Source organism: Miniopterus natalensis, chromosome 9 (assembly GCF_054644295.1).
Source record: "Miniopterus natalensis isolate mMinNat1 chromosome 9, mMinNat1.hap1, whole genome shotgun sequence".
Lineage (NCBI taxonomy): Eukaryota > Metazoa > Chordata > Mammalia > Chiroptera > Miniopteridae > Miniopterus > Miniopterus natalensis.
In genome coordinates, this window is record NC_142089.1 from 24,764,610 (window position 1) to 24,780,716 (window position 16,107).

The following is a 16,107-nucleotide window of genomic DNA, read 5'->3' on the forward strand; positions in this document are numbered from 1 at the left end:
TTGCCCTGGCTGGTGTGGCTCAGTTGGTTGAGCGTCGCCCATGCACCGTGAGGTCCCCGGTTCAGTCCCCAGTCCGGTCACATGCCTGGGTTTCGGGCTCAATCCCCAGTAGGGGGCACGTGGGAGGCAGCCTATTGATGTCTCTCTCCCCCTTTCTCCCTAAAATCAATTTAAAAACATATTAAAAAAATAAGAGACTGAAATTTAAAAGAAAATTATTTCTTCTTCATAGGGTTGTTCTGAGGCCAGAGAGAGAGAGAGAGAGAAGAAAAGTTTCTGTCACAGAGCAGGTTCCCTATGTTGGTCCCTTTATCTTATGGACCCATAACCCACCTCACTGAACCCAAAAAACTTCCCTGTGATGATATAACAATTTTATCTCACAATTGCAATTCACAGTGTGATTTAATGTACATTAATTGCCCTCAGGAAGCTCCTAGATCAGAATCTAAATGAGCTCCAACAGAAAGTGAAAATCTTACAGGATAAAGAGAATTTACTGGAAATGACCAGTTCTCAGCAACAACACAGAATTCAGCAACAAGAGGCCCAACTTAAACAGCTGGAAGATGAAAAAAGAAAATCTGATGAGGTAAGAAAGTAAATAGACATGCTTCTCAGTTTTCCAGTTCCCATAGAGCAGAGATTTCCAACTGGTGTGCTGCGGCAGGCACACTGGTATGCTACAAGGATTTTAAAACATTGTGATAGCTCACTGTTTAGTCAGGGCCACTGACTTCTTTTCTGTTAGATCTTCAAATAAAAAATTGGCAACTGCCAACACAATAGCCATCCAGTGTAGTGTAAAGGAATTAAAATTACACCTATTTTTTTGTCAGATTGTTATAGGCAGCGGGAACGGCACCAGGTGTCTGAATAGGAATCAGACCGGACCTGGGTTCAGCAACCTTGGTACTTGAGTTCTGGCTAAGAAAGAATTCAGAGCCAAGACTCCAACTCACTGGAGAAGGTTTATTGGGAAAGCAAAGGGAAAGTACACTTGAAGAAAAATTTCAAGCAGCTGGCTCAAACAGCATCCCTGGGGAGTGGGCTAGGGCTCCTTTTAACCCCTCGGAGGGGAGTTAACTGCTTTCTTCTTTAAACTGACCTATCAGAGCCTGTCTTCTGTCCTTGTATGGCTATTAGATGGGGCTTTCCTCCAGCCCCCTTGTTCTCCTGGGGGGGGGGTCTACCACATGACTAACCACGTTCCAGGGGAGAAAGGATCAGGAGAATGTGACCTGCAGGACCAGAGGCATTCCAGGGTGGGGACAGGGTCTTAGGGACCAGGTCCTGAATAACAACACTTATCTCCAATGCCTGCCATTCTAGGGTGGAGAGAGGGCTTAGGGGTGAAGTCCTGAATGTTTCCAGTATCTGCTTTACCATTTCCTTTTTATTGCTAGGTCCCCCCTGGTGACCTTCTGCACCTGGCCCATCATCCTTGCTCTGCTCATGTCTATCTAACTGCCTATTACAAATACATTCTTACATATAGTCCTCAGATTTCTGCCAATTTAAGTTGGCAAAATCTTTTCATCTTTTCAGTATGGTAGTCCTCCCAGGCCAGTCCCTGTTCTCAACCCCTATTCCCCAGGATGTGCTCGGATCTGACTGTAGTTATAGGATTGAAGGCAATGGGAAGTACTAGTGTAGAGGTGGGACTTGAGAACAGTAGGAATCCTCGAGGATAACTGCCTCATGGGAACTCAATACAGAGCCCAATGCAAGAGTGGTTAATCTCTTGAGAGCACAGAAAGGACCGTTTTTGCAGATAAGAGAGGCTCAGTAGAATTTGTAAGTCCAGGATGCACAGGCTTTGGAATCCTGCCAGATGTACTCATTCCTAATTCTCAGATTCCTATGCAAACAAAGCATTTTTCACATAAGAGACCTGGTAAGGCTATGAAGTCAGCTTGTGCTGTAATTCTGCAGCCTACTTGATGAAATTTGGGATTTGGTTTTTGGATACATTGAGCTGCTGCCTACAAGAGAGAAGAGGTTCTTTCAGAGCGCTCGTGGAAACTGAGTCCCTGACTGTGCCTTGTTCCAATAATTAAATCCCCAAATTGGACATTATCTCCTTGAAAGCGCGCTGACATGGTCAGATGTCGCTAGCCCACCCAAACTCCTTGTACTTCTCGATTCTGCTATAACATTTTTTTGTACCAGCTGTGTGGTCTTTCAAAGTATTTCATGACAGGCAACTGTAAGTTATAATTTAATCAACCCCTGTGTCATGGATATCTAGTACTGGTGACAAAATCATACTGCCTTTAAGTCTAACCTGGTCAGATAACCAGTCTTTGAGGATCTGTTCACTGGAGCCATTTCTAGAACCAGATACTTTATTAGTCAGGGTTAGGTCAGGAAAACAGCTTTCACTTTCTGTACTTTGAACTGGAAGACTTTTTATATAGGTAATTAGGTTCTTGCAAACTATTGGAAAGGCTGGTGGAGCAAAAGTCAAGGAGAAGAGCTGGCAGCTTTCAGGAAATCTAGAGAAGCAGGAACCATAGGAAGTTACTGTGGTGTCAGAGACTGGACCACTGTAAGCTTTCGCAGCAGAAAGGCTTTGTCAATTTATATTCCATCAACATCATACCTTTTATTCAGCACAGAATGTTCTCATTTAAACAAAAAATGTTTTTCAGTATCTCAAGAGCAACCAAGAATTGTCAGAGAAGGTGTCTGGGTTGCAGCAGGAGAAGGAAGCTCTACATAAAGAATATGGGAAATTTTTGAAGCAGCTTGATGTCCATGTGAGGTAAACCAAGTTCTCTTTGGAAGGGAAATTCTTGCTTCTCCCCAGTTACACCCTTCTCACTTGCCTTCAGGCTCCCCCCGCCCCCCACTTTCCTCAGCCTGGACCACCTAGCCCATTTCAACTCTTCATTTCAACTCTTCATTTCTACTCATACTCAGACTAGCAGTCACCTTCTCGAAGAAGCCTCTCTTGCCCCCAGCAGCCTGGGCTGGGAGACGCGTTCATTGTTTGTGCCCCTTTGCACGTGCCTCTCGGTACTTATTTAAGAACTTGCCATGTTGTTTTGAAATAGTGTGATTTACTGCCCGTCTTCCTCGCTGTACTATAGGCTTTTCAGGGGCATCCGTCGCAGCCGCAGTCACCTTCTTATCCACGGTCCCTGGCACATATGGAAGGTGTGCAGTGAACATTTGTTCCTGCTCTTTGCTCCATTTCCTGAGCGTCATTCCATCCGATTCCTCTGCTCTCCTCCTTTCTGGAATGTAGCCCAGTAGTTCAGAGTGTGGCCCCTGGCGCCACACTAGAAACTGGCAGTGTGACCCCGAGTGAGTTTTGTAACCTCTCGGTGTCTGAGGTTCCTCATCTTTAAAATGGACAAAATAGCAGTACTTATGAAGTTGTTGTGAGGATTAAATTAATAAATATATGTAAAGTGCTTACTCAGAACAGTGTCTAGTGCACAGATATTGTTATATTAATTCACGTTTCATTTTTCCTCCATGACCCACCTCTCTGCTCCCAGCTCTGTCTTCTTATTTTATTCCTTTATAGATCGAAGTTTCTTATTCTTTTATGTTCTTACCTACTGTGTTGGTGATGTTAATGATACAGTAATGACAAAACCACTGTTTACTGCTGTCTAGCAGAGAGTATTTTTCAGTCATTAGTATTCATTATATTGCTTTGATCATCTCATCACTGAGAAATGTAGAAATCATGGTCAAGGGAGTATGTGTGGTTCAGTTCATGCTGCTTGCAAACCTTAGATGAGAACTCAGTCCTCTGAAAGCCTGTGCGGTGCTCTTTCTACATAAGAGAGAGATGAGAGAGTGAAGTGCTAGATCTAGAGGATATAAAATGCCACAGCGTGCCTGGCTGGCGTGGCTCAGCGGTTGAGCATCGACCTACGATCCAGGAAATAGAAATTCAATTCCCGGTCAAGGCACACGCCTAGTTGAGGGGCTCGATCCCCAGTGGGGGTATACAGGAGGCAGCCCATCAATGACTCTCTCATCATTGGTGTTTCTGTCTCTCCCTCTCTCTCCCTCTCCCTTTTTCTCTCTGAAATCCATAAAGGCATATTGAAAGAAAAAAAAAAGTAAAAGATCTTGATAATTTTTAAAAATTTAAAAAAATAAAATGCCACAATGCTTGCCAAATGAATTGATACTGAATCTAATATATATTTATATATGTAAAATACTATATAATATATTAGGTCAATATCAGTCTCCTCTCTCAGGTCAAGAACCATAGATGTGCACTAAACACCTCACAACCAGGGATCCCAAAATGGAATCTCAGGTGAGATTTTAAAAAATATTCTGCTGGTCATGTAAGCATATCTCTGCTATGTAATCAGCCTCAAGAGCAGAGCCTTCCTGGGGTCTCACTGAGACTAGGTGCAAATCATCAATCTCATTGTTATCAATAGACAGTGCTGACAAGCTGGTGCAAACTGCCATGAAACTCCTTGGACCTGTGGTTACAAAGCAACACACTTGTAATCAGTATTTTCATTTCTTCACCAGTGGTCAGTGCCAAGCAAGAACTTTAGCAAAACAGCTCAGGGCATTTCTAGGCCTGCTGGAGTCAACCCTCACAACACAGCAACACAGTCCTAATTTAGTTAAAAATTACTCACTGGTCTATGATTGAAATTTTTATTCCAAATGAAAATAACATTTTGGTATGTATATTTTTTCATTTTAAAAATTATTTTTATAAATTCCCAGGAGTGGAATTACTGGTCAAAAAGCTGGTACTTGGGATCTTAAAATGTATTGACAAACATTCAGAAAGACCCTACCAAAATTTTCTGCCATCATTATATAAGAGGAGTAATTTCACCACACCCTCATTAGCACTGGGTACTGCTATTGATGAAATTTTCCCAATATCCTTTGCTTTAATTGAGGTATAGCTTATAATAAATGCACAGATTTTAAATGTACAGTTTAATGAGTTTTGACAAATGTATACATTGACATAACCACTACTTCAGTCAAGATACAGAACATTTCCATCACCCCTTAAAGTTCCCTCCTACTCTTTTACAGTCGATCTGTATGTATCTCCTGCTCCCTCCATCTCCTCCCAGACATTCACTCTTCTGATTTCTGCTGCTCCTGAAACTTCATCTAAGAGGAATCAATCTTTTGTGCCTGAACTTCTTTTGCTTTACATATGCTATGATCTTTAATGCTCACATAGCCATAAATTACTTGTAATTTTATTTTGAATTTCTTTGTTGGGCAGTGAGGCTGTTTTCCCATGTTATTTTTCTGTAGCCTTTAAGACAATGGATCCTAACCCTAGCTGCATATGCCTGGTCCCCAGCATAGATTAATGAAATCATAATCTTCAGATAAGGCTTGGAGATCAACATTCTGCTGAAAGTTTCCCCGTGTGATTCTGATGTACATTCAGGGTTGAAAAGTACAGCTTTAGGAATGAAAATGGAAGGAACTGTCAGAACTCTAGGTTCATTTCTGTTTTCATTCCCCTGATCCCAGCGCTGACCTTTACAGACAATGCTCATTTTTTCCATGTTTTTCAACTACTCTTTCAGAGGAACAAATTCCTTGCCTCTTTGAGGTAAAAATAATAGAAAGACCATCTGGTTTTACTTAAACATAAGCAAAAAGCTGTCCCTAAATTTCAGAACGTCAGTATTGAGCTGCCTCGTAGTGCTAGTAGTTAACAAAGCCACATGTTCTACAGGCAAGTTGGCCAACAGAACTTCCGGGCAAACCAATAGGTGTGCCAAACATCGAGCCAGCAACAGCAAGGGAAGGCTCTAAGCCCTCAATTGTACTGCACCAACATGCTCTCCAAACCATGCATAACACTACAGGAAGAAACCTGAACATCAAGCATTAGGAACTAGTCAGGTCAAGTATAAAACAGTCATAGAACATATTACAACTGTAAAAGAGGGTGGCTATGAAGACTACATAATAGCATGAGAAAATGATTTTCATTGACATAATCAATGAAAAGAGCATAAGGTAAAAATTTTAATGTAGACAGTGTTTAAACAAAAGATGCTTATAAAAAGACTGAAAGGAAATATAACAATATTTTAGTACTGATTACATTGGAGGTTGGAATTTTCCCCCAAATTTTATATAATTTAGCATGTATCAAAAGCTCCTTTTTAAGGCTGAATAATATTCCATTGTATGTATACACCACATCTTATCTATTCATCAGTTGATGGAAATATGGGTTGTTTCCACGTTTTTGTCTCTTGTGAATAGTGCTACTGTGAACATTCATATACAAGTTTGTATGTGGACATATGTTTTCATTTCTCTTGGAATTTCTCTAGGAGTGGAATAGCTGGGTCATGTGGCTCTATGTTTAACCATTTGAGAAACTGCCATGCTTTTCCCAAAGAGGCTGTACCATTGGACATTCCTACTAGCAGTGTATGGGAGTTCTAATTTCTCCACATCCTTGTCAGCACTTTATCTTTCCTTTTTATTTTAGCCATCGTAGTGGTTGTGAAGTTATATCTCATTGTAATTGTCATTTGCATTTCCTTAACAGCTAATAATGTTGAACATCTTTTCATGTGCTTATTGGTGGTAAGTAAGATTTATGTCAGAATCAGGCTAAGAGCCTTGAGCAGAGAGCTATATAGAACTAGCATTTAGAAGTCCAGATTCAAGGCAAGGACTGAGTAGACCCAGTTATCTAGAAAATAGACAAGATTGAAGTAGGTTATATTACTATACAAGGGTATAGCTAAGAACTAAAAAATTTAAAATTAATGACTGAATCAGCGGAGCAGGGATCAGAAGTCAAGGAGTTTCCAAAATTAAACTTGTAAGCATAGCTTACATCCATCAGCTCAAGACCAAAATAAGCCAGAGACTTGAGTCCATAGTGATGACTAAAAGCTGATATTCTTTAGGAAGTTATCCTTGGTCCATTCCCTCACTTGGGGCAAGAAGTGCTACAGATGTGAGGCAGGACAAGCATCCCTATCTAGTGCGAGACCCTGAGAACGCAAGAAGAGGAAACCCAAGACAGGTGCATACTGAGGAGGCAAAATAAATTTTCACTGTGTTCAAGTGTACTTGTATTTAAATTTATTTTTATAGAAACTATAATAAAAAATATTATCATCACAAAACAAAGCTTCACAGAGTCAAGAGTCGTTTTGTTCATGAAATAGAGCTCCGAGATGAGAGGATTAATCTACTTGAAAATGAAATTGGAATACTGCGGCAAAAATTAGAAAAGGTGAGGAAACAAGGTGAAGAGTTCACCCATGATGTGGCTGTCAGTCATTTAGAGAAAGCCCACTCATTTTAAAAATTTATTTGTGGCCTCTTCATAGCTCATGTTTTCACGCCTTTTTCTTTGCACCCTCTTTCAATGTGTGTAACTGTTCAAGCCCTACCAAAAGGGATTTAAGACTCGTGATGCTAAACCAAACTGGACACTGAAAATAGTCTGCTCTGCCGGCTTATAATTGTGTCTTGCCTTCAAGTGGAAATATACTTTCTTTAACATCTTTCAGCAAAGAATTCCGAAACTCCTTCAGTAACTCGTTCCTCCTTTCTCTAAGCCCTCATTTGCCTCAAACTTCTGCCAGTTTTAAATGGCAGTGAAAACAGCTCATCCCTACTCCTTTATCAATCCTTACCTAGTGCCTTCAAGCTTATTTCTAAGTATCCATGGTTTCCTTATGTTTGCCTTATTGCCACTGTGACTTGCTGGTGTGTACGTAGGGAGGAAATGGGACAGGTGGGTGGAATCCAAGGCACAATGGTCTTGAGGTCATTAAATTACATAAATTCAAAGTGGAGAGCAATGGACTCTGCCTGTTTTCCCTTCATTTTCCTCATCCGTGAAATGGGGGAAACAAATCCTTACCCCACCAGGATTAAAATATGAAATGCATAAAGTGGTACCTGGCACATTTAAATTTTGTAGCCTTTGTTTTGGTATAAAATCTCTTAGAAGCATGTTATTCAGTCAATGCACAGTTCCCAAGAGAAATTGTTACTAGGATTGGAAATAGTCTAGAGAAGACCCACAGTGGTACAAACCTGGTGGTCCAGATTTTACTTATTTTAGGGCCCATGGACCAGAGCCCTGAGCATAAAAAAGCTGGGCTCACTTTCTATGTACCAAGTCTCCAGAAAATAACGCCACTGTTTTTTTTGGCTTCATTCTTCAGCCTTCTCTGTATACAGTGAGCCAGTTGAGTCCTCTGACTCTTGTGACCATCTGAACCAGATTTCCCCAAATATTTTATCCTATTATTGGAGCAAGTGTCCTGATTTTTTGGTCCAAAGAAATATGGTATTTCCAAAGGACAGGGTGTCAGTAGCCTGCCCCATTCGATTTCCTTACTAATCCAGTTATAACTGCAGAGAGTATTACTTGTGGGATGGCTCCTTCTACTCTCAATCCTAACCATAAATGTATTTAAATAATATCAGGGGAGACTATTGTTGGACATTGAAAGGTCCTGGATGAAAGACTTTAAAATCTAGAATGGTTTGTTTCAGAACATAATGTAATCTCCTTCCTTATAACTCTTTGATGAACAGTCTTTTCTTTCTTTTTTTGAGGTATAATTAACATATAACATTATGTTAGTTTCAGGTGTACAACATAAGGATTCAATATTTGTGTGTATTACAAAATGGTCCCCACAGTAAGTCTAGTTAACATCTATCACCATACATCATTATAAATTTTTCTTGTGATAAGAACTTTTTAAAATTAGCAGCTTTTTTTCTTTTTTTAATATAGCTTTATTGATTTCAGAGAGAGGAAAGGAGAGAGAGAGAGATAGAAACACCAATGATGAGGGAGTCATTGATCGAGCCCGCAACCCAGGCATGTGCCCTGACCGGGAATCGAACCCCGATCGCCTGGATCCTAAGTCAACGCTCAACTGCTGAGCCACGCCCGCCTGGGCGATTAGCAGCTTTCAAATATAAAATATAATATTATTAACTATTTCAGCACACCATACATTACATCCCTATGACTTATTTACTTTATAACTGGAACTTCGCCCCTTTTGACTCCCTTCGCCCATTGTGCCCATCCCTCACCCCTTGTCTCTGGCAACCACCAATTTGTTCTCTGAATCTGTGAGTCTGTTTGGCTTTGTTTTTTAATTTAAGATTCCACATATATGACAGGACAGTCTTTTCTGAATGCTCTATATTAGTATATCATTTAAAAGAAAGAAAGAAAATCGCCCCTCTTAACCCTGTGATCACCCCTCGGCCAGAGGTCCTCCTCCTGCCCCACTCCCTCCCACATCGGCGGGTGAGGGACACGCGTGGAAGGTGAACGCGCTCGCCTGCTACTATTGGCAGGTCCCTGGTGAAGTGAGAAGGGACTTCTACACTTTTGAGCTTTAAACTCCTCACCAACAGTGATATTTACTAATATCTACTGACTCACTATAAGAATGTTAGTGGTTTCCCCCCCAAATGTACCTCTCTATCATGTTAGCCATAACCTCACTAGCTATTACTTTCAGGGGAAATCGCTGGTAGAAAATGAAGCGTGGTGGCCAGCTGGAAATCATTTCAGCATCGTCACTGCAGGAATCCTATCAGGGCCTGGCTGACAAGCTTGACTTGCCGAGCCAACTGAGGTCCTGACACTGGCTGCCAAGTCAGGCAGCTGAATCCCCATCTTCCGCTCTTTGCCTTAAAAAGACTACAGCTACAAAGCATATGGAAATGTGTTACATGGACATTTTTTTTTCAATCTGGAGCTTCAGAGAAGTCAGTTGTATTTGTCTGTGATTTGACATTAATAGTGTTAGAATATAGATGAGATCATTGGGACCTTATTAGAAGTTGAGTGCTTAGATATTTTTAAATGTTAACCCCAAAGAATGAGCAAATACCCAAACAAAATACATGACATAAGTACCCAAAATACATGGAAGAACTCTCTAGCTGACAGTGTCAGCAAGCAGATGAAAACAGCCTAGACAACAGGAGGGGAAAAGTAGACAAGGGAAGTTTGCTGTCGGAGTTATAAACAGGCTGATGTTCTTGAATTTGTCATTTCTCCTGCTGAGGTAATCAGGGAACTTTTGCTTTTATCCCTAGGAGAAGGCATTCCAGGACCAGATCACCGCCCAAAATGATAACCTGCTCCTAGAAAATAGAAAGCTTCTGGAGCAGCTTGTGGAGCAAGAAAAATTGATCCATGACAACAAATGCACAATATCTTCTGTCCAGCACAGGTAGGTGTGGTCCTGCCAGAGTTGCCACTGACTCCAGGTGAGATGTTTTTCCCTCAACACGGAGATGGTTCTAGAGAACTGTCCTTCCAGCTTGCGGCCTATCTCATAATTGTTGCTCTGCCATCTGCTGCTTTCAGCAGTTCATATAAGTGGCAGAAGTTGTGAAAGTAAAGAGAAAAATATCACGGAGAAGGCGGGCCGGCCAGTCAGGTAGGCTCTTTCATGGTGGCTTTGCCTCCTTGAGGACCCAGCTGTGCTCATTCTGGCCTATCATTTTGTGTGTGTTGACACTCATTTTATCATTCGATACCTATGGAATCAAGGTAGACCAAGAGAGAATCAAGCTCATACTAGTAACTTAAATTCACGAGACCCACAGGATATCAATGTATTTGTAAGAAGAATATTCCCAGCAGATAAGAATTCACGTATCAGCCAGCCCAAGCATTCTCTCCTCTATAGAAAACTAATTACAATCAAAAGTTTTCTCAGAGCACAGAATTAGAGCAAAGAGAGTGGGTTGATTTTAACAGACGATATCACCGATAATACCAGTAATTAACACATTTTTTGAGCACTTACTATATGCTAGGCACTGTTCTAAGCTGTCTCTAAATACATTTATTTTAATCTTCACACCAATCCCAGGAGGGAGACACTATTATTGCATTATTTGATGGGTGAGAAGCTGAGGTCCAGATTGGTTGGGGAACTCACCCAGCCTAGTCGGTGGCAGGGCAGCATGTGAACCTCAGCAGCCTGATCCCAGACCCCATGGCACTGCAGCTGAGGAGAGACCTGCCAAGCAGACTAGAACTTTCCCTTCTGCTGATTTGGGTACATGCTCCTCCAGGCAGGCCTGGAGAATCTCTGATTATCTTTGAGTATCTGTGCCTCCCCTTTTATATTAAGTTCTATATAATTTATTGCCCTTCTCAAACTATGTCATTGCTTCTGACAATCTGAACACAATTGACTCATTAATAATGTTCCTGTCTTGCCCTCCTGAAGAAACACTCTGGTCACCTGGATTTCACTTATGTTTTCCTTAGAGTGAGTTTCTTCTACAGGATGTTTCCTCATTTTTGCAGATGAGGAAACTGAGGCTCAGATTTAGTAATTTGCCAAGGTCACATGGCTAGGAGGTGGCAGAACTCAAACACAAACCTCCAATCAAAACTATTGTAGTGTCATGTGTCCCATATAAACCGCAGCCCTGGAGAGTGGGGCTAGGTAGTGGTTAGGAGCTCAGGCTTTAGAAATCTGAAAGTTCTGAGTTGGAATCCCAGCTCTACAACTTTCTGGTTTTTTCTTACACAAGTTACTATCCCCTCTCTCAGCTTCAGTTTCCTCACCTGTAGAATAGGCTTCATAACAATATCTATTTTATGGGGTTGTTGTGAGGATTAAATGAGCTAAGATATGAGAAGTTTGAAGTGCTTTCTGTGTGGCTAGATTACAGCACCTAAGCACATGGTAAGTACTCAGTAAACGGCTGCTGCTGCTGCTACTAATGTATTGGATGACTGTACGAGATCAAACCAGATGCAGGCTGTGTAGCTACTGTGTTTGAAGGGATGCAGAGTCTCTTTTTTCAGTTATACTCCTAAATGGGATCATATCTTTCCTGAAGTGGCTCAAGGGCTAGAACTATCTATGCCTTTCATCCTCTTGCACACAGTATGTCTCTGCTCTCAGTAGGTATTAAATGGCTGTGTACAGGCCAGAAGCTTATTAGTTTTCACTTGGTCTGCCAAAGTTGGTTCTAAAATCTGGACAGTGGTCTAAGACCCAGAGCTAGTGGGAACTGCGACATAGTTTTAAGTCTTTATTAATTATATAGAAATTTTTAGTTATGCCTCCGATTTATCCCATTCTTATAGAGTACTTTTCCTGGATAGAGAAAATAAGCAGTTACAGGAAAACAGTCTCCAGCTCACAGAGCAAGTTGGCCTCTTAGAGCGCATTATAAGAAGCATCCAGATTTGCAGAGGAGAGGTAAGATATGTGCTTCCTGGTAGGTGTTTAATATGAAGTTTAGGTGGTTAAGTTTGCTCTGTTCTCTCTTCTCTCTCGTCACCTTCTTCATATAGCTGTGGATGTGGCAAAGAGGCTCATTGGCTGCACACCAAGGCAGCAGACCCTGAGTCTACTCTTGGCCACCTTTGCTCTTCACTAAGTCAGCTTTTATTAAACATTCTCCTTCTGTGTGGTCCCAAAGCAATTTGTGTATGCCTCATAACTTCTTCCTTAACACATTATATTGTCATTGCCCTTTTACTTCTCTATCTCATCAACTCAGCAGTGAGATCCTGGATTAAGGATTGTGTCTCATATGTCACTGTACCTATGTGCAGGTGCTCGGTAAATATTTGAGAATGAGTGAATGTTGTTTTCTTTTAATCCTCACTGAGGATATTCTTTCCATTGCTTTTCTGAAGGGAGAGAGACAGAGAGAAACATTGATGAGAGAGACACACATTGATTGGTTGCCTTGTGCATGCACCCAACAGGGGCTGGGAGTCAAGCCTGCAACTGAGGTACATGCCTTTGGCTGGAATTGAACCCGGGACCCTTTAGTTTGTGGGCCGATGCTCTAACCACTGAGTCAAACTGGCGAGGGTAAGAGAGAATGAAAGAAAGAATGAATGAATGTTAAATGTTTTCACATGTATGCCTCATTCTCAGCATTCCTCTTTACCATGTATTATTCCAGCCCAGTCTAAGAGATGAGCAGATCTGAGGTTCAGAGAGGTAAAGTGAAGCTAGTCTGGTCTGGCAAGAAGTCAAGCCTAAGGAGAACATCTGAGTCAGAAAAAAGCAATTATGTTACAAAATCCAAGCAGACAAGTAGTATAGGTTCAGACAAGGTCCAGTGTCTGATTGGTGAGCGAGTCAGCAAGAGGAAATTCAGTGAGATGAGTTGCATTTTAAATCCAGGATAGAGGCTGCTTGCTTTCTTCCCTGGTTTGTATTACAGGCTATATGTTTCTTACCAGGATACTTACTTTTTTTTTTTTTTCTAGTCATGAAAACTTTGAGATCTACTCTTTTAACAACTTTTAAATATACAAATAGACAGTATTGTTAACTACAGTCATCATGTTGTACATTATATCCCCAGAATTTATTTATCTTATAACTGGAAGTATGTACCTTTTGACCACCTTCACCTAATTCCCCCACCCCTTATCTCTAGCAACCATAGATCTCTTATATCTATGAGTTTGGTTTCAATTCCACATATAAGTGAGATCATATGGTATTTGTCTTTCTCTGTCTGTCTTATTCCGCTTAGCGTAATGTCCTTAAGGTCTATCCATGTTGTCACAGTAGAAGGATTTCCTTCTTTTTTTCTGTCTTACTATTCCATATTGTGTGTGTTTCTGTGTATGTTCAACAATTTCTTTATCCATTCATCCATAATGGATGCTTGGGTTGCTCCCATGTCTTGGCTGTTGTAAATAATGCTGCAGTGAACATGGGGTGCAGATATGTCTTCAGGATAGTGATTTTGTTTCCTTTGGATAAATACCCAGAAGTGGAATTGCTGGATCATATAGTTCTATTTTTAATTTCTTGAGGAACATCCATACTGTTTTCCATTGTAACTGCAGCAATTTATATTCCTACCAACAGTGCACAAGGGTTGCCTTTACTCCACATCTTCATCAGCATTTATTACCTCGTGTCTTTTTTATGATAATCCTTCTAACAGGTGTGAGATGAAGGGATTACATTTTTAACTAAAAAAACATATATATATATGGCATAGTTCTAGGATCATAGTGCCAATGGTTTATCATTAAAGTTTTTTAAATAATGCTTTCTTTCCTTTTAGGAAACAATACTTGGTGGCATCTCTGAATATGAAATATTGAATAAAATCTTGCCCCTACCAGACTCCAGGTTAGTAAAGTCAAGACAATCATCCGTATGACTGAGAATCATGGCTGCCTAACCAGTCATGAGTTGCTGGCTTGAAAAAGCATAGCATTTAGGGGTAATTTTCTCTATATATAGTATTTACACCTTCCAGTTCCTTCTCCCCTCACCACTGCTTCACCCCCACACCTGACAGAATCCCGACCTACAGTAGAAGATAATCCATAAACATAAATTTAAGGTAACTTTATTTGGCTGTCTTTGTGTTTGACAGTTGTCAAAACTGAAATCCTATTGAAGCCTTATCTCTGTAACCCCAAAATGCTGCCAAGAGACCCCATCCACTTGAAGTCCTCACACGTGGCCTTTCTTAGTGTTTCCGGAACAAGTTTGGTAGAGTCATTTGGATGTCTTTAAGAGCCTAAAGAACATAAGTCAGAAGAAGCAGTGGCAAACCCCAAGTCCCTCGGGTCTCTTTCCTGTTCACAGAATTCTGAAGCTGGATACATGTATAAAATGTGGCTTCTCTGAAAAAGACACATCACATCTAAGAACGAGTCCAAAAGTCAGAACTATAAAATCACTGGTGTCTAAAACTAGACTCATCAAAGCTTCTAACTTAAAGCTTGGGCATGAAGGTGAAACATAACATGGAGACGTTATGATAGATCACATGCTGGACATCAACCAGGAGTCTTCAAAATTGTATTCATTAAACCAGTTCTAAAAATGGGTTTTTCAGGTTTGTTTGATATCCTCAAATGCCTTGTGTTGATCAATATATAGAGTGACAGGCTGGGTGGTTTAATTAGGTTTTTGTTCAGCAGAACACATACATGGCTAATTCAGTATTCTTTTCTATTTTCATATTTTTTTAAAAGTAAAAACAAAGTAATCACATTAAAGCAAGTATTTTTAAAAAGAAGAAAAAAACCCTTTATAATCCCACATTTTTAACACTATTATTTTCATTTTGGAGTTACTACCTTCTGGTTCTTATTCAAATTCATATATTTTAAATGGTTATTATATTGCATTTTCATAGTCTGGTTTTTAATTTTATATACCATAAAACATTCTCCCATATTTAAACGCTTCATAATTATTCTTTTAATAGACATGCGATATTCTATCATGTTGATGTTCTATAAATTTTCTTATTTAACATCCAAGTTGTTTCTACTTTTTCGCTATTTAAAGATTATGCTGCAGTGAAAGTCTTTGTAAAGTTAGCTCTTTTCTTAAGTTAAAACAGAAAACAAATTCACAAGATTGCCATAACAGGGTCAAAGGATATAAATGTTATATAGTTTTGGTACTTGTCTCATTGCTTTAAAATTAGGTTGTGTCAATATACTGTTTCTACAGTAAACCTCTTTAAGCCTCAATTTTTTTAAATATGTTTTTATTTATTTTAGAGAGAGAGGAAGGGAGAGGGACAGAGAGAGAGAAACATCAATGAGAGACAATTGGCTCCCTCCTGCATGCCCCCCCACGGGGGATCGAGCCTGCAACCTGGGCATGTGCCCTGCCCGGGGAACTGAACTGGGGACCTCTTGGTTCTTAGGTCGACACACAACCACTGAGCTGGGCCAGCTGGGTGAGCCTCAATTTCTTGATGCATAAAATGGAACAATAGTAGTTCCTATCCCATAGGGTTGTAAGAACTAAATGAAATGAAGTATTTTGCACTGAATAACTGCTTAATAAATGCTAAAGATCTTCATTAATTTTCACTTGCAGTTTGAGTATACTAGTTTTTCTATAGTCTCATCAACATTGGATATTATCAATTAAAAAATTTATTGTAAAATAGTTGGTATAAAACTATACTGAAGGGTGACTTCTGCCACTCCCTCTTTCCTTCCTCCCCTTCCCCCCCCCTTCCTTCATCTTCCTTTGGAGGTAGAGACCAAGGGGAGAGGGGGAAAAACAAAAGAGATCCCACAAGTTGAGACACACTGAATTTTTATGTGCAACCCCTGCCTCCTCA

At 40.3% G+C, this 16,107-nt stretch overlaps 1 protein-coding gene across 3 annotated transcripts in view; it reads left to right on the forward strand.

Moving 5' to 3' along the window:
• The window catches only part of CCDC30 (coiled-coil domain containing 30), a 50,602-nt gene extending 35,602 nt beyond the window's left edge, over positions 1-15,000 (forward strand). The window contains exons 10-16 of one of the 3 annotated variants that reach the window (XM_087820365.1): positions 430-592; positions 2,655-2,767; positions 7,099-7,240; positions 10,093-10,229; positions 12,113-12,227; positions 14,071-14,138; positions 14,389-14,618. In XM_087820365.1, the coding sequence (XP_087676491.1) occupies positions 430-592; positions 2,655-2,767; positions 7,099-7,240; positions 10,093-10,229; positions 12,113-12,227; positions 14,071-14,138; positions 14,389-14,401 (751 nt within the window). In that variant the 3' untranslated portion in view covers positions 14,402-14,618. Of the gene's footprint in view, positions 1-429; positions 593-2,654; positions 2,768-7,098; positions 7,241-10,092; positions 10,230-12,112; positions 12,228-14,070; positions 14,139-14,388 lie in introns of those variants that run through there. The other 2 variants (XM_087820366.1, XM_087820367.1) reach the window with 2 other exon arrangements.
• The last annotated feature ends 1,107 nt before the right edge of the window (positions 15,001-16,107 follow it).